At 50.5% G+C, this 17,708-nt stretch overlaps 6 protein-coding genes across 6 annotated transcripts; 3 read left to right on the top strand and 3 right to left on the bottom strand.

Moving 5' to 3' along the window:
* Positions 1-403: 403 nt before the first annotated feature.
* Positions 404-2,054, bottom strand: POX_d05543 (uncharacterized protein; the record flags this gene model as incomplete). Its single annotated transcript, XM_050114385.1, has 2 exons — positions 404-1,466; positions 1,540-2,054. 2 exons carry the CDS (start codon positions 2,052-2,054, stop codon positions 404-406), a joined length of 1,578 nt encoding a protein of 525 aa, XP_049969336.1.
* Positions 2,055-5,533: 3,479 nt separating this feature from the next.
* POX_d05542 (uncharacterized protein) lies at positions 5,534-7,321 on the top strand (the record flags this gene model as incomplete). The annotated part of the gene is made up of 3 exons (XM_050114384.1): positions 5,534-5,785; positions 5,862-6,611; positions 6,668-7,321. 3 exons carry the CDS (start codon positions 5,534-5,536, stop codon positions 7,319-7,321), a joined length of 1,656 nt encoding a protein of 551 aa, XP_049969335.1.
* Positions 7,322-7,529: 208 nt separating this feature from the next.
* On the bottom strand, positions 7,530-8,652 carry POX_d05541 (uncharacterized protein; the record flags this gene model as incomplete). The annotated part of the gene is made up of 2 exons (XM_050114383.1): positions 7,530-8,054; positions 8,125-8,652. The coding sequence occupies 2 exons, from the start codon at positions 8,650-8,652 to the stop codon at positions 7,530-7,532; spliced, it is 1,053 nt and encodes a 350-aa protein (XP_049969334.1).
* Positions 8,653-11,110: 2,458 nt separating this feature from the next.
* On the top strand, positions 11,111-13,194 carry POX_d05540 (uncharacterized protein; the record flags this gene model as incomplete). The annotated part of the gene is made up of 9 exons (XM_050114382.1): positions 11,111-11,277; positions 11,364-11,489; positions 11,569-11,672; positions 11,728-11,874; positions 11,927-12,037; positions 12,089-12,420; positions 12,491-12,831; positions 12,886-12,949; positions 13,009-13,194. 9 exons carry the CDS (start codon positions 11,111-11,113, stop codon positions 13,192-13,194), a joined length of 1,578 nt encoding a protein of 525 aa, XP_049969333.1.
* A 1,147-nt stretch (positions 13,195-14,341) lies between these two features.
* On the top strand, positions 14,342-15,478 carry POX_d05539 (uncharacterized protein; the record flags this gene model as incomplete). The annotated part of the gene is made up of 2 exons (XM_050114381.1): positions 14,342-14,692; positions 14,765-15,478. The coding sequence occupies 2 exons, from the start codon at positions 14,342-14,344 to the stop codon at positions 15,476-15,478; spliced, it is 1,065 nt and encodes a 354-aa protein (XP_049969332.1).
* Positions 15,479-16,195: 717 nt separating this feature from the next.
* On the bottom strand, positions 16,196-17,601 carry POX_d05538 (putative pectin lyase A; the record flags this gene model as incomplete). Its single annotated transcript, XM_050114380.1, has 4 exons — positions 16,196-16,534; positions 16,656-16,986; positions 17,060-17,185; positions 17,264-17,601. 4 exons carry the CDS (start codon positions 17,599-17,601, stop codon positions 16,196-16,198), a joined length of 1,134 nt encoding a protein of 377 aa, XP_049969331.1.
* Between the last annotated feature and the right edge of the window lie 107 nt (positions 17,602-17,708).

The raw sequence follows: 17,708 nt of genomic DNA, 5'->3' as shown, positions 1-17,708 counted from the left end.
CCGCCAGGTCTGTTCAGCCGGGAATGCTTGCCGAAGGTAGATTTGCCTTTTGCCAAATAAACGCAGGACAAGCTTTACGTTGCTCGTGCAGCTACTGTCCAAAGTTTACACTTTCTTTCGTGCTTCGCTCTCACGCGTACTTAGAACAAAGTGCTGAACTTAAAAATCTTTCCCATCCTGGACTTGAGACTGAACCCTCAATCTCTTCGACGCAGCGATTGACCTCCAATCGTAGCGTAGCAGATGGACGCAGAAGATCGTGAGCTTAGCATTCTCATTTTCAGTTCATGCTGTGAACAAGACTGAAAGATTTGCGTTCGATGCTTGTGGCACGGCGTGTGAGAAACATACCGAGGTAGCCCGTGTGGCTGTCAGCTACTAAACTAGTCCAGGGGCTCTCCGCTCAAGACAACAGGTCGCTGAAGAATGATTTCTGCTGGAAGATCCAGGCCCGATCAGGCTTTTCGAGAAAACTGGGCAACCACTCTGGGAGTGACAGTGAGTCGCTCGTGGGGGGGTTTGGACCCTCCTGGGCATGAAGGGACACTAGAGCATGCTCCAATTGAAAGTTCGTACCTTCTGTCCCCCTGACGCTGAATGCGCCCAGGGTGGCCATCTCACTCTCCTCGTTACTCTTCAGCAGTAATTCGCGGCATGGAGAGGTGTACACGATCTGGTACAGAGTTTCGAGCGCTTCCAGGCCCTTCTTCACAAATGCAGATCGAGAGGCCCCCCGGCGGAGAATGTCAAAGGTGTTTAAAAAGGTGACAAGACAGCATTTCAAGTCTTGATCAGGGCTGATCTGTAGACCCTGATTTGCGAGCCGTCGCTCGTCGGCTTGAATCGATAGAAAACAGACCCCAAGACATGCCAAGGCATCGATAAGCCAGACGGGCAGCAAGAATAACTTCTCGGCAGCGCTCCCCGACTTTTCAGTCGTCGACGCAAAGAGCTGCACGAGGCAGGATATGGCTTTGCAAATGGCATCCATGTATGCTCGACGGTGGGACAGGGCGAGCAAGTCGGGTGTGTGTTTGGGTGGGGTGTTCGTTTCTACATGGAGGCGATTGAACGGGTCGGCAAACGCTCTGTACAGCGAGGCTTTGGTGTGGTAGATGGCCAAATGGAGGAACTGTCGCTTGCGAGGAATCGCCGGTTCTACCGTGTCCAAACGCAGGTCCGGGTTGTCCAGCCAGTAAATGGAAGGCAGCTGATCAACCACGAGAACCTGAAACTGCTGGGCAAATTCAGCCACAAGCGACGCATTATGCCGGTCGGCTTTCCATGACGGTGGACTCGTGAAGGCGGTGATGTAGCGGGCGATCTTGATATGATACACTCGATCCGTGAAGGTTGTGACGGAGCCAGGAGTCGCGGTCAGAGGCCGGAAAAGGTCACGCGGCAATTCGACATCAAAATAACCTTCCGGTATGAGAGGCCAAAACCCGAAATAAACGCACATGTACCTTGAGCCCGGAGCGTTAGATTGCAAAGGGGAATGGATGCGCAGAAAAGCAGCGTGTTTTATGACAAACGTACCGGTCCCAGACATAGAGATTCCAAAAGATTTGCCGACGAAGCTCCATTTCCAGATCGTCGACGGCGGCATTATCGTCTCGACGGTGCAGCCCTGTCTCATGTGCCTCTTTGATGGCGGCGTTCAGGGCGGACCAACACGCTCTGACCTTTGCGTACTTGATCAGGTAGCAAACGTGGCAGAGTTTGTGCTGAACCGCCACTATGGAAGGTTTTCTCTCCTGCTTCTGTGAAGCTTCAAGCTCATCGGCGAGCGAACAAAACCAGTTCTCAAGCTGATTCAGATGCGTGTTGAGAACTCCAAAGGCAGGATATCCGGGACAGGGTAGGCTCTGAATACTAAGAAGACACACGCGAAGCACGAGAATCTCGAAATCATCGCCAAGCTCGTCGTCCGCCGCAAAGGGGGTATGACCCGCGTCTTTCGACTCTCGTCGTTCGCACCAACGATCATATTTGGATTGAAAGGATGGATCAATGACTGATTCAAATGTTCGATTGACTTCATTGAGAAACATCTTTACCAGGAAATCACTGATGGCTTTTTCTGGCCAAGCTCTCCGGAGCTGGGGCTGCTCCCTTGAAGAAGGGCTAAAATATCTGCTATCAGTCAGTGACAGCCCAGGGCTGGATGGAAACATTACACAGCGGGAACTGACAATCCCTCCGCCGAGATCTGAGAACTCTTCGATCCTCGTATCTGGCCATCTGTGACCCATGCAAGTTCAGTCGCGTCGGACTCATAGGAGGATGTAATGTTGTCTTCGCCGTAGTCCAGAACAGAACTTCGTCTTCTCCCTGGAGCCCGGTGGCCACTGCCACTGGCCAAATTCGAGACAGCGTCGGAATAAACACAGAGGTGTCCCACACCTCGACTTGTGCAATTATTGCATGGCTTTTCACGATTGCACTATAAGAGAAGAAGAAAAAAAAGTTAGTTTCTCGCGTTTGTAATCGTTCATTTTGCTCGCGTGCCTTTTGCTTCCGTCGATTGCATTCCAGACAAGTCTTGATCGCCTTCCGGCGAGTGCGCCTCTCCGTCTGCATGTGTCGTCTGGTGGAAGTAACGAGTGAGCGGAGGTAAGTCCTGCTCGGAGGAAATCTGACAAGATGAAGGATAAAGATAGTTCATTTTTCTCGAACTTCTCTGCCATCTCAACTTTAAGGCCACCTTCAGTTCCCTTTTCATCGATGGAGCTGGAACTGCCGCGTCTGAACTGGCCCCCACCCCCGGAGACACCAGGTTGCAACCCAAAAATAAATGCGACCGTCGTGCGTCCATCTTGAAATTGTAATAATTCCCACGGCGGAGCTGTCAAGACATCATATGCTCTTCCTGGTTTAAGATCTAGCGATCAATTTCGGATCGCTTTCCCCTTCCCCTCCTTGAAACCACCAGAGCTGGTGTTTGGTTTGCTGCCAATTGACGAACCTCTGAGAGTCACCGGCACTGGTCTGCATGTACGGTTTACGTTGCCAGCGAAAATCATTTCGGCGACGGTATCTTTAATAGATCCCAAAGCATCAGATGAGCGTAGGCCGCGTATATACGGCCAAGAGTCGTCACACTACTGCGTTGCCGAATTGTGATCAAGCGAATCACCGACCAGGTCGCTCAAAAAAGGAACCGGATCTGGGAAATCTTCCAGATATCAGCCCAGATTGCGGCTCCAAGCTAGAGACGCAGTCATATGCAGTCACCTCCAGTCATTGGCAGCTGATCTGAGCAAAGAAAAAAAAGAAGTTCCGGGCGCTAACAGACTGGGGGCCAGTGTATGGCATTCGCCAGAGTCCAGAAGAGAAGCTGGACGAGAGAACATCACGCCAGATCCTTTCCGGTCGCTGACCGGATTCTCGGATTCTCTCCACGTGGAGCTTTGCCGGCTGAAAAGGGTAGGACTAGACTATGTACTACCATCATGCACAAGCACTAATTCACTAGGTCCCGCAGAAAGCCTGGAAAACGGGGCTAAAGAGCAAATGTGGAAAGAAATGGATCGTTGGCTCCAGTAATCTGGTTGGGTTTTCGCCCCCAAATTTGAAAACCTGCAACCACGTTCTGACTACGGCAGGATAATGGGCTTTCTTGAGCTTTCTGGAATGGACTATCGAACGCTTGGGTGAGAACTTAATGGTAACTTCGTAATCGGAACGAATCACGATGTCTACTATTTCAGTAACGTGACAGGGATAATGGAATGGGTGATGTATGTTCTAGGTACGGCAGTTAATGTTGTTGCCAACTTGCCAGAAACCTTTCGCGTCACGACATGTTTTTGATTTCAAGAGACGGGAGCTTTGATAAGAAGCTAGGTAGCAACCTTGCCATTCTTATTCTCTCCACTGCACTCCACTGCACTCCACACAAGAACGGGATCATCATCCTCCCTGTGTTTTGATGAAGGTTTTAGGTGATTCGCCTTGATCGATTCAACTAAACTCAACGACCGCAGAGGGATATACCAATCTCCATGCGGCTGTCAGCCCTGTGACGTCCGACAGTCATTCCCTGGGAATGGATCTAGTTGCTACATGAGCTCCGTGCTCGTCGCATCAGAATACTCTACTTGGGTTGCTTCAATTATTCGTTTTTTATATTCTTGAGGTTTCTCGTGCAAAGATGCCAGCCAAACCCCTGGACGCTTGAGCTTATTTACTTTGCATGAAGATGAGGCATATTGAAGTCACTCTCCGAACGAGGCCGTGCGTCAATGGCCTTAGGCTCAGCTTGATCCAGCCGGTGTACAACCTGGAGATTTCCGACAGTCATCGAACCATTGAAGTTAGACTAAATTGTCCGGGGACATTAGGTTCCACAATGGATATATCGGATTCCATGGCTATTCTTTGCGCCATCAGCTGGACTATCAACAGATTTAGCTACAATGAAAAGGCGCAGATGATATCACAGGGCCTCTTTAGACTTTTAACAAATAGAAAAGCATAGCATTCCACTGCCTTTGCCTTATGAAATGGGATCTGACATTCAGACATGCTAGCGGGGCATATCAATCTGAGAATTTGGTGTCCGAGTATACTGTCCACGAAGATTCCAGATCCCTAACTTGGTACATTTGCAAGTGCTGAGAAGATTCCACCTCAATGCATTATAATGAGGTGGAGCATGAGCTCGTCAATTGACTTCGTGCAAGGAGTCAAGAAAGGTTTGAAGTGAGACTGCTCGAATTACAAGATAGACGCCCCTTCTATGGATGAAAAGATTGAAACCCGACCATCCAAATGAGCCATGACTTAACGACCAGTAAAAGGTCTTGTGAAGAAATTCATGAGCTGGCGTAATGATAGACATCCTCAAAAGAAGAACTCCAGACTTGGATAGAAAGCCGAGCGACCTCAATCAGCCTAACCTAATAGATAGTCAGGTCTTGAAGGAAATGACAGGTCGGAGCCCTTCGCTACATATATACAATCGTCGTCAGCTTGCTATAGTAGTACTCCTGCGACTCTTAGATTTTTCCGCCCGTAAATCCGTGTGCCTTGATGATGCCCATTGAAAAACGCTGTGCGGCATACCTTGATGACCCACTGCACAGGGACTCTACATTGAGGAATTTCATGCAGAACATCTAGAAGGGTATCTGCGCAATCATTGGAATGTGTGCTACGCCAAATTGTAAACCAGCCCCTTGTTTTGTTTCCCACTCGGCGACGATCCTTGAGAACGCCAAAAAAAAAACATCTCATAGTGCACTATCCCTGTCAGTTCAGGAATTCCCAAGGGCATAAACACAGACCAAGGCCAAGACAGACCGCCATGAAGAAGATGCCAGAAGATATTGAATTAGTCTCACTCCGAGTGAGTTTCCGTCGTAGGCGAGTGAGATCGGCTCATCAGTGATGTATCCCAGGCCGTGACCTGAGTAAACAATCACAAGACAACTTGAGGCATCAATATCGCGCGACCGAAACGACGAGACGGTTGACCTCAACCCTTTCAAAGACAAGAAACTCAAATTACGAGTTTGATAAAGTGCCAATGGGTCAAACGGAAAGATCAGAGGCTGCTTTTGGCTGCGAATCCAAAACGACTCTGGATCTTCCAAGTGGTTTCGACCAAGGGACGCCTCAAAAGGCACAAGAGAGCCAGTTACAACTTTTTGAGGGGCCCCTTTCCGACGAAGAGCCACAATGGCAGCCAGATCTTCGAGACTGGCTTGTTTTTGTCAATATCCTCATTTTCGCCATGATGGATACCTTTGACGCGACGGTCATGATGCCGATCCTTCCAGTACGTGACCTAGAATTTTCTCTCTGCCCCCAGTCACTACTGAAGCGAGCAACTAATGATCATGACTGTTTTAAAGAAATTAGCAAACGCATTTGGGAAACCGCTTGCCAGCATCTTTTGGGTGAATACCAGCTATCTCATCGCAAGCACCGCTGGCCAGCTTTTCTTCACCATGGCGTGCGATGTTTTTACACATGGACCACTATGGATTGTGACCGGTATCTTGAGTACGATTGGATCTGGAATCTGCGGTGGTTCGATTGGCTTGACCGAGCTCATCATCGGTCGTTTAATTCAGGGCGTGGGCGGCGGTGGTGCGACAGCACTGTGCTTTGTGGTCATGGTCGACACCACGCCAAAGTCAATCCATTCGCGATACTCGTGCTATATCCAAGTCACCCGACTGATGGGTCTGATGCTAGGACCTGCAGTCGGTGGACTGTTCATCGACAAGGGAAACTGGACGTGGACCTGCTATTTCAACTTTGTCTTCTGCGGACTAGGTTTACTACTAGTTCCCGTTTCCGTGGATCTGCGAATCTCCAGAAACATTCCCCTTCGGAAACTACGCATTTTGGATTGGTCTGGTGCGACTATGGCAGTTCTGGGTCCGTCTAGTATCCTCATCGGGCTCGCCTGGGGTGGTGTTCTCTACCGATGGACTGAATGGCGAACCATGATGCCCATCGCAGTTGGAGTCTCGATCATGATTGCCATGGTCTTGTACGAGTCAACCTGGGCCCTGCACCCGCAGTTTGGGTCAAAAGTGTTCAAGTCCACTGCAATAACCATGACCTATCTCGGCTGCTTCTGCCATGGTTTTGTGGTGAGTTCCACGGTTTGCACCGTACTGAAATACATTGGGTGACTGACCGCAAATAGTTGTTTACTCAAATGCAGTATTTTGTATTCTTTCTGATGGCGACGAGATATTTTTCTGCAACGAACGCGGGGTTGTCGCTGTTGGCACTCACCGGGCTGGCGCTCACGCCAGCAGTCGTACTGGGAACGGTGTTCGCAAGCAACCTTCGCTTCGCGAAATACTTCACTTCGGGAGGCTGGGCGTTGAACATTCTCGCATCCGGCTGCTCAATCCTCCTCAGCAGAACAACACCCATTGCTGGATGCATTTTCATTCTCATTGCTGCTGGGCTGGGGCATGGACTTCTTTTGGCAAGCTATAACACGAAGATGCACAATATGCCTGGATCGGGGGGAAAGTCATTTGCGACAAAGCCTGTTGTAGTCTCAAGCTTTTTGCGAGCATGGGGTATGACAATCGCGATCCCAATCGGGGCCATGATGGTTTTGAATACCTTTGGGCATGAATTCCAGCGCCTCGGACTCAGCAGAGACCTCATCAATACCACCAATGGCTACTTAGTGCTGATGGACCAGGTCAAAATGTCCCACCAGGATCGAGTGGCAATTCAGAATGCATCTGCAAATGCATTACACTTGGTGTGGGAGGTGATGACCGGTATCAGCGCACTTGGTGGCATTTCTTCGGCCTTTTCATGGAGTGGGAAATTTTGAGCATGAAAAAATGGACCGTCAGGTAGTGATTTCATCTATTCCATCTCCTTAATAATACAAAATAATCCATTGGGCAGTCATGACAAGAGAATAGACCTTTTCGAGGCCACTGAAAGGGAAACAAAAGCAATGGTATGAATGTGATGAGCACTGAGCAAGGTGCGTGCGTCGGCATGGATCTCAATCAAATGAACCCTCGTTCCTTGTCTTAGCTGAGATTGCATTGATCTCGCACCCGCGCTACTCGCCTGAGTTTAGTATCAGTAGGGACCTTCGGGGGGGCGCTATCCCTGCTAGTGGAGGAACGGTTCGCCTCAGGGGAAGTTTGAAGGCGTTCCAATTCCAGCTGCTTCATCCGTTCCTGGCTCCGGAGTCTCGCAGGGACCACCGGTGCTCTACCACCCTGGATAGTCCAACCATCTAGACGAGTTTTGCCGAGCTCCTGGAGAGTCTTTCTCTCGACGATGCTGTACTGGCTTGGGTCTGAACGATCAAAGTTGAAGGGTTGTTTGAGTGAGACCGGGGGGTTAGTAATGATCCGAGGAATCCTCAAACTATTGACTGAGGCAGAGTGAAGCATTAAGGGATGAAGGAGAATCACGTCTCCAATGTTACCAGTCATTTCGTGGAATTCATGGCATTGCTGAATGACGGTGTCGTAAAAGTCACCACTCTGGTCATCAGGCTGTCCTCGAGGAACCATGTACGGAGAAACGCCTTGCGGATGATTGTACTAAGCGGTCACGGAATCAGGTTAGATAATAGACACGCATTTACAGAGGTGTGGACGCGACGGAGCGCACCAAATGCTGAGCCATCTTTCCAATCGCGTCTGAGCAAACCACGGTCCCACCAGCATGTTCCTGGATATCGGTAAACAACGGGATGACCAGCAGTCCCTGTTCAGGGGAGTCGAGAAAATGGATAAAAAAGTCGCCATCGACATGCCAGCCGGTCAGTTCGGCTGGCTGGGGCCATTTGCCCTCAGACTCCGGGGTGCCCAAATTGACAATGAAGGCGTCGTTCCAGACGGCCGAATGCGCCGCCACACGATCCTCGCCGCCAAGGAGTTCACAAATCGCGGCCCATGCTTTGGGGGCGAAGGTCTGCACCGGCTCCGATTTGTGATCGGGCATATGAATACGTTCGGCGGCCCAGGTCGATTTGTCGGTCGGAGAATAGCCTAGTCGTGTCCACACCTCTGCTGTCCACTCGGCCGCTTTCTCTCGTGAGAAACAATTGGGGATGCGGACGTAGCCATGCCGCAAGAAATGGTCAATCTCATCCTGGGAGAGACGGTACTGGCTCTCTTGGCTATTTTTAGCGGTCATTTTGGAACCCGGGTGCAGGCTGTCGAAGGATCAGAGAAGGACGTTGAAGATTGAATCGTGATAAACTGTCTGGTCGTGGACTGTATGATGGTTTTCTAACTGATGAGGGGATTGTGAAAAATGCAAAACCATCAAACATGATCAGGTGCTTGAGCCTCGTGTACTCTCCATTGAAAGGGTTGGACCTTCCTCGAAGATAGTCACATCATCTCTCCCGCCAACCAAGCAAAGCAGAGGTCTGCAAGTGCTCTAGCCTCCAAGGCTTCGAACTCCTCGAGCTGCCAGTTGACTCACTCTCATTTGGCGTGACTTTCCCCCAGCACAATTCTGACTTTGTGAGGCTGACAAAGCGTTGCCCAGCCGGGGCCGGGTGCTCCAGATGAAAGTCTGAGCTCTGGTAGAAATTACATACAGTACTCCAGAACTTCCTCGGGTCAATGATTGAAGACGGTACTCAATACTTGCAACTTGATTGATATAGCAAGTAGCAGCAAGTACCGCCTACTTAGTCCCCCTGGAGGGTAGGCCCGTCCAAGCGGCGGACGGGATCATCCGTCCCTCCGCGAGTCCACTCAGGAGTTACCCAAGAAGGCAGGTGCTCTGCATCTGTCTCCTCTCCTCCTCATCACCACCAGCACTTCCAGAGCCCACCAAAACAGAATGAGCAGCTTCGACTGGACAAGATCATGAAATCATTCGGGTCAACCGCCGTGTGGAAGTCAAACCACCCGGAGTAGTTGTCTTGCCATTTGCACAAGGTCTCCAATGAGGACACTCGAAGCCTTGCATCTATGCTCGTGATTTAGCCCACCCCCGCGCACAGATCTAATAAGTTCCGGCTAAATTATGATCTCACCCCTCAGACGATGACCATCAACAAGCGTGCTTCGTTATTAGAATGGGCACGCTAGTCTTTGCCTACTCTGACAATGACAGCCTACACCACACTGGCACGCCATCCCCAGCAGCCGCTAGACCTGCTGGGCCCGCCTCCGAGCTGGGCTTGTCTAGATTCATCGAAATGCCTTCCACACCACGCGCTACTGGACCTGCGTGTCGGCCCATACTGTGCTCGCGCACGTTCTACCCCAGACGGGGCGGAAATCGCTCCACCACTCAGATGCGTCTCGTTCCTGCGGTTGGTTAGACGCTTATTTAGCCACGGAGAGATCCAACACCGCTGAACATCAATGGATTTGTTTTCCCGACCGACGACGACAAGCCTGGTCATTTGGATCTGTTTCCTCCCCCTTGAATTGTTTGACCAACGTCCCACTAATAATGCCCATTAAGCTTTGAACTACTCTGCGCGCAACAAGGTAGGACCGTCTGTAGACCTATGTACCCCTGGCTTTAGCAATGACCCTCCGCTCGGCTTCAAGGGCCACTTGCTCCCAAACCGGGAACGGGGCACCCCCGTCAGAATCTTTTCAAAGACAAATCGCGGCCATCTCGGGGGATTCTCTTTGCACCAGGGAAATAAAAAACCAACATTTCGCTGGTGACGAATCACAGTTCTTCCACTGGAAAAGTTTCTTCAGCAAGACGGTCCGATCGGCCGTGGCTAATTGAACCTCGCTTGACGAAGCCCATCTCTCGTGGAAAGATTCCATTACTTTGCAGGGCACTGTGTTGCTGCTCGATGGAAAATTGCACGCGATTGTTTTTTTTTTTGACAGGCAGATTTGCTAGTGAGAGGCGGCGGCCGTACTATTGATTGTACAGCTCTCCGACTGCTGCCATGTGTGTCTCAAGAGACGCGCTAGCATGGGTACCCCTCACATTCGGCGGTGGGATGAAACACACGGAGGAAGCAGCCATAATATTACTTTTGTTTTGCGGTCTCCATGATGAATCGGGAATGTGAGGACAGAAGGAACTGTCGGCACTTGCGTTCCGGTTGATCTAAGCGAACGCCCGCTCACTTTGGCAGGCTTCCACCACTGCAGTAAGATCCAGGGCACAGCGAGGTCAAAGCAGCCAACATGAGCATCGATTGACTGTTCTCGTAAGATCGCATAAGACTGTGATTGGGAGTTGGGGTTTGAACTACTTTGGTCTATGGTACCCCTGGAGTCTCGTTTCCCGCTAGTTCAGGGCCATGGGTATGACCATGTCAGCCTCGCGGCGTCTTGAGGGCTGGACTCCGGCTTCCATGTTGGGCTGAAACCAATCGCTTGTGTCTCAGTCATCCATGAGAAAAGCTGGGGTAAATCCCGCTTAGAGTCTCGATGCGCCACATGGAATTAGCCTGGTGACACCCATAGCCTCCCATAACGTTGTGCCGTGAGCACTGCGGCTGGGCCAAAGATTAAAAAGTCCACTAGAGTCCCTTGTGGGGAATTTCCCATGGCATACTTGCTCGAGAGATCTTCCAGAATCTTGGAGGAAATCTCTCCCAAGCCTCGCCCTCGTCGAGTACGCCTTACCTGATTTCACAAGGAATTGAACAGACACCATGCCTCTCGGAGTGGGAAGCAGAGCTCTCAAATCAGAAGTAGAGGTCGCGCAGGCCGAAATGCCTCGCCTCGAGGAGGTCAATTGGTGGCGTGAGCCAGGGCTTCGTCGACTCTACTTCTGGGCCTCTGTTCTTTGTGTTGCATCAGCCACTACGGGCTATGATGGGTAAGAGTCGAGATAATTCCGACAATGCTCCTCCGCCAGCGATGAGCGGTAGTTCCGCGAGATAGGAGACTGATTCGCAATCATAGAATGATGCTGAATACCTCTCAAAATTTGGACTCATGGCAAAAGTTCTTTGGGACACCTTCAGGCTCTCAGCTGGGCCTGATGAATGCTGTCTATCAAATCGGCAGTTTGGCTAGTTTCCCATTCGTGTATGTTATTCCCAAACAGATCAGATCAGGAAATGCCCGTATCGAACTGCAAAATCTGATTATCTTCCGGGACTCGCAGTCCACTCATGGCCGATCGCTGGGGCCGAAAACTTCCCATCATCATCGGGTGTGTGCTCATGATTCTCGGTGGACTTTTAGGCGCCTTCTGCAAGGACTACGGGAGTTCGTCTTCCACCTTTCCAAGCATGACTTGATCTTGTTCTGACGAAATCCACAGTGTACGTCGCTGGTCGTCTCTTCCTTGGCTTCGGAAACAGTCTGGCCCAGATGGCCTCGCCTGTTCTTCTTACCGAGATTTGCCATCCCCAACATCGAGGCAAGGTGACGAGTATCTACAACTGTCTTTGGAACCTGGGTGCCTTGGGTAATCCATCCCCGCTCATCACTTGATTAATGGCATCACTGACCTTGAAAAGTTGTCGCGTGGATCGCTTGGGGCACAATGTACATCCACGGAGACTGGTCATGGCGAAGCTTAACCATCCTTCAAGTCTTCCCCGCTGTAATCCAGCTCGCTCTCATCTGGTGTAAGTGCTCATGAGTCAATCCCGATGGAGTTCAATCTGACCTAAATAAAGGGGTCCCCGAGTCTCCCCGATGGTTGGTCTCGCAGGAGCGATATGATGAAGCCCTTGATATCCTCGCCTACTACCATGGTAACGGCAACCAATACAACTCCACCGTTCAGTTCGAATTCCGCGAGATCAAGGAGACCATCCGCCTGGAAATGATCATTCAAAAGAACAGTAGCTATCTGGACTTTATGAAGACCCGAGGTAACCGCTATCGATTGGCCATCCTTGTCTCGCTGGGTATTATCTCGCAGTACAGTGGAAATGCCCTGTTCAGCAACTACACCAGTCTGATCTACAACAGTATGGGCATCACTGATCAGACCAAGAAAATTCCAGTAAGTCTCCTGGCGTTTCCTATTTTGTGATTGGTCACAGGTCTCAAAAGCTGACATACGCTTCCTATAGCTGAATGGTGGTCAGACACTCCTGAGTCTCGTAGTCAGTATAGGCAGTGCATTCTTTGTGGATCGGATTGGTCGCCGTCCTCTATTCCTAATCTCCACCGCTGGCATGGTGCTCATGTTCTTAGCCTGGACGGTCACGTCTTCGGTCTATGAGAAGACCCAGGACGTCAAATCTTCTGGTTATCCACAGGTCGTCTTTGTGTGGCTTTTCTCCGTCTTCTACGCCATCGCCTGGTCGGGTCTCTTGGTCGCCTATTCTCTCGAGATCCTTCCCTATCGCCTGCGTGCCAAGGGCATCATGATTATGAACTTGACAGTGCAGGCTTCTTTGATTCTCGGAAAGTGAGTAAAGACAATAATCTTCTCGCGGTGAAACAAATCTTTAACGTGTTATAGTTACACCAATCCAATCGCCTGGGAGAATTTGCCTCACCACTGGAATCTCTCACTCATCTATACGGTATGTTGATGATGCTTCATCATCTGTAGCTGCGCTCTTACTGACATGTCCTCGGGCAGATCTGGATTTTCATTGAGCTTGTCTTTGTCTACTTCTTCTATGTGGAGACCCGCGGGCCTACCCTTGAGGAGCTGGCCAAGATCTTTGATGGTGATGATGCCGCCATCGCCCACATTGACCTAGATGAAGTTGAAAAAGATATAGACGAGGATGCCAGGAGGCTGGTCTTTCGCCGACCGTATTAGTACCTTCGCACTTTGTTATCGTTTTCGAAACCAAAAAACAATGAACCCAAGAAATGAAATATATTGTGACATCAATCTACAAACTCAATCTAACTAGATCCCCAGTGCCCCGCCCCTCTCGTGCAACTCCAGTCACTCACATTGGTAGCGTAATGAATGTTATGACAATCTTTTTGTCTCTACCACCCAGCAGACGTCTCCGGTCTATTCGCCCTCCCGAATTTGTGGTCCCGATTCCACCCTTCCAAATCACTTTTGTCCAGTAACAAAAGTCGGAAGCAGACCCTTTGAATGCACTGAGGCGGTTCATGACCCCTTCAAGCGGCTAAGCCGACACCGTTTGTCGAAGCCACGGCGCCATACTCAAGCTTATTCCGAACAAGTCCACCCTGCTCAGCCTGATCGAAAGCAATCAAGGTCACGTACAGCCGGCGATTTACTCTCAAACTCACCCAGAGCCGCAACTTGAGCACCAAAAATCCATTTTTACTCTGGTGGCTGTTGGTCGGCCCCGCCAACCTCAAATCGGAGCCGATGCAGCCCAAACAAAGATGAACCGTCAGTACAGCATGCTATTTTGAGCCTGTCCGTACGTGCGATCGCTAGCAATCTATCGAGCTCTAATTCCACCTCGCATCGACCGAAATCGAATTATCTTTCTGCCTGTCGACAAGTCCATGAGCTAAATTTGGTTTGAGAAGTCACACAGCGCGTCGGTGCCTCGTTAAGCGCTACACAGTCAGCTTTTAGGAGATTCCTGGGAGTTCCATGCGTGCAACTGCAGAAGTCAAACAACAAATCAACGTTTGCCGAGGCAAACTGGTTGTACGTCCACAATGGAGGTGGCAGCTCCTTCCAGAGTAACGAATCGAGTCGACCGATTCGCTCTTGCACTCGATGCCTGTAGATTTGTACCCATTTATGGCAACCTGGTTCACTTTTTGAACTATTTAAACGCGGTAGTCCGCAGTTCTGACACTTGGTGTTGCGCCTTTTCTTTTGTCATTGATATCCGTTTACACAACGGGCTTCAGTCCTTTGTTTAGCTCGTCTCCATTGTTTTGGTCGTGGGTGAAATCAAATCGAAGCCAGCCCATCAGCTTTTCCTTCTCATTTGATCTTCGATTCTTCTCAGTCCATCGGCATAATGCGCTTCGTTTCTCTGGCGGTAGCGGTCTCGAGTCTGACCTGGTCAGTTGCGGGATCGCCAACCTCCCAAGTCATGAACCAGCTACCCAGCGGACTCCCATTCCCAGATGCAAATCAAGTTGAGGGCATCGAGAAGGCTGCCCATGGCACTTTGCCAAATGGGCCGCCTCCACCTGTGATCAGCAACCAGGGGATTGTGAATCTCAAGTTGATCGCCTTCAATGAGCTATTCGAAATTGCCTTCTTCAATGAGCTCGTCAACAATGTGACCAACAAGGTCGATGGCTACACGTTCGAGAGAGGGACAGATCGGGCCAACATGCTCGATGCACTGAAAGCCATTCTAGCGGTATCGTATACCAACCTGATCCGGACGTTGCAGAACGAGTTCAAATGACAACTGACCGTCTATCTTCCACAGCAAGAGGAACTGCATGCTCTCCGCGCCAACGATGCCTTGAAACACTTCAAAATTCCCCAAGTGAAACCATGCAAATACAAATTCCCCGTGCAAACCCTCGACTCGGCCATCACTCTCGCCACAACCTTTACCGATGTCGTTCTCGGCACCTTGCAAGACGTCGTTGAGCGATTCGCGCTCGGCCGCGATTTTGACCTGGCACGTGAGATTTCCTCCATCATCGGCCAGGAAGGAGAGCAGCAAGGCTGGTTCCGCACACTTCTGGGCAAAAGGCCCAGTGAACTTCCATTCTTGACAACTGGTAACCTCAACTTTGCATTCACGGCCATTCAAGGCTTCGTTGTTCCAGGCAGCTGCCCCAACATTGCCGAGATTCCATTGCGCACTTACGAGGAACTGAAAGTGCTTTCGACGCCGGCGCCGCAGAACCAGATTCTCACTTTCCAGTTCAACGATCCCGATCATGAAGCCAAGAACCCGCTTTGGTTGACCTATATCAATCAGCAGAATCTTCCGATTGTGCAGCCTCTTCGTGTTATGAGCCGTGACGCGGGTACCAAGGTGGTTAAAGCGGAGGCGCTGTTCCCTTATGAGAATCATAAGATGAACGGGTTGACTATCGCTTCGGTGACAAAGTCTGCTGGCCCATTTGGTGATGCGAGCAATGTGGCGAAATGGGCTTTGGCAGGACCCGGTCTGATTATAATTAATTGAGTGATGGGTTTGTGACTTTTGGGTCTTTCTTTTTTTTTTTTTTTTGCTTTGTGTTTCAAGCTTGCTCTCCAATCCGAATATTACTTTCTCTTTGCGGCTTTTGCTGGATGCTCCTTGGACATTTCTTGCTGACTTCAATATGAGAGCTTCGGTAGTGGTCGATTACTGGAAAAGTCGGATGGCTCTTTGCTCCGAAGACTTGAGCATAGCATGAACGAACGACCTTATATATTATTCATACAATCTCGTCATGCTTGTAGTGGATGGGCCCCTTTAAGCAATTGTCACAGGAGATGCAAGACAGACTCGGTAATGTGCAGGTCCGCTTATCTACTGATGAACTGGACTGCTCTGAGGTTGGATCTTATCCAGAGCCGCCACCCGGAAGAGCGTCGAGCAGGACTGTAGCTACAGATCAGATAGAAGAGGAGAGTCCAGAATTGACCCAGTGATCCAAGAGATTTGATCTCGAATTAGATTGAAATACAATTCCGAAGAATCTTGTTCAGAAGAGAAAGTGGAAAGAAAGAAAGGATAGTTCAAATGACAATGTGAGCCCGGTCATCTGATTCGAAAAGCAGAAAGAACATCTGTTTTCGTGTGAAAACAGCCAGAGTGATCAACCAAATCAGACAATCCCTCGTAGCTGGTACTTGATTTCTTTTCTCTTTTCTTTTTGTTTCAAAGAGAGAGGAAGAAAAAAAAAAATAAGAAAGCTCACAGCTTGCCCTGACCGGCCTTGGCGTTGACGCTCGCGACAACCGAAGTATAAAGAGCAGCAGAGGCGATGTTCTGGCCCTTGAACTTGGACAAGAAGCTGGAGTCAGCGGAGCTGAACTTGCCGGAGCTTCCGAATCCGTTGATCACGCATGAGCGGCCGAGGGCGCTGCTGCAGGCCTTGTTGGCACCATCAGAGGGAGAAGTGAACAGCTTGCCGTCCATGCTGGTGTCGAGGATGTTGGCGACATTCTGGAAGACGTTGCCCTCGGCGAGGACGTAGCCACCAGAGCCGATCTCGAAGGCGTGACCGCCGTTGTCGTACCAGTAGTTGTTGACCTGGAGCCGGTGAGGAGACAAGGTTAGTTATTCATGTCGCGAAGAAGAATGAACAAAAATTGGTTCGTTCTTTTCTTAGAGTTTTAGCGGGGAGAGGAAGGGAGGGGGGTAAGAAGCTTACGGCGTGCAGAACGGTGTTGCCCTGGACCTTAGGGGAGCGACCGCTGGTGTGGTAGATGTAGTTGCCCTTCAAGGTGACATAGTCGTTGGAACCATCCAGGTAGATACCCCAGTAGTGGTAGCCATTGCAGGTGGCGGACCAGTCGCTGCGACCATCAATGTAGCTGTTGGAGATGGTCACACGCTTGGAGGCCGAGGTACCGAGGACGATGTGCTGACGACCGATGCGAGCGGTGGTGACGTGGTCAATCCAGACCATATCACTGTTGTCGATGGTGATAGCATCACCACCCCAGACGTATTGAGGGTTGATGTCGGTGATAGCAACATTCCTGAGCAGAGGAGAGTATGTCAGCGGGGGAGAAGTCCCTCGTGGTGATGGAGTGTCACAGAGCTTTCACATACTGGATAATGATGTTGTTCGCGCCGCTGACGATACGCAGACCCTTGCCCTTGATCACACCGGCGGAGCCCTGGCCGATGAGAGTCTTGCGGGAGGCAACGGTGATACCAAGAACACCAGCCTTGTCACTTGGGGGATATCAGTGGCTTGTCTTTCTGTGGGAATTGTGTCGGAATCAGATCAGATCCGGGAGATTGCTAACTTACTAGGAGATGGAGCCGACGGTCGGGGCGTTTGGCTCATAGTTCTTGCACCAGTTGTTCTGGTTGATGGCGATCTGACACTTGGAGTTGGTGCCCCAGGGAGAGCATCCACTGCTCTTAGCAGTTCCCTCAGTGCCGCGGAAGTCAAAAGTCTTGGTCAGAACAATGACACGGGGCTGGCTGTCGCCCAAGTACGAGACCAGCTCGGAAGTAGTCTGGGGATAGACAGGGCTCGCAGAGCCACCGCCGGTCACACCCTTGGCGAAACCCTCAGCAGCGCCGGAGACACTGATGGCAGCGGCCTGCGCAGCGAAGGCTGCGATCAAGGCAGTGAATTTCATGATGACAACCAGGTCTCAAGAAAAAAAAAGGGAAAGAAAGGTAGTTGGATTACAAGAGATTTTGTCCCGACGAGATCGAGGGAAGGGGGCGCGACGTGGCCATCTTT

The sequence above is a fragment of the Penicillium oxalicum genome, chromosome IV, assembly GCF_001723175.1.
Source record: "Penicillium oxalicum strain HP7-1 chromosome IV, whole genome shotgun sequence".
Classification (NCBI taxonomy): domain Eukaryota; kingdom Fungi; phylum Ascomycota; class Eurotiomycetes; order Eurotiales; family Aspergillaceae; genus Penicillium; species Penicillium oxalicum.
This window is presented reverse-complemented; position numbering and strand designations above follow the sequence as displayed.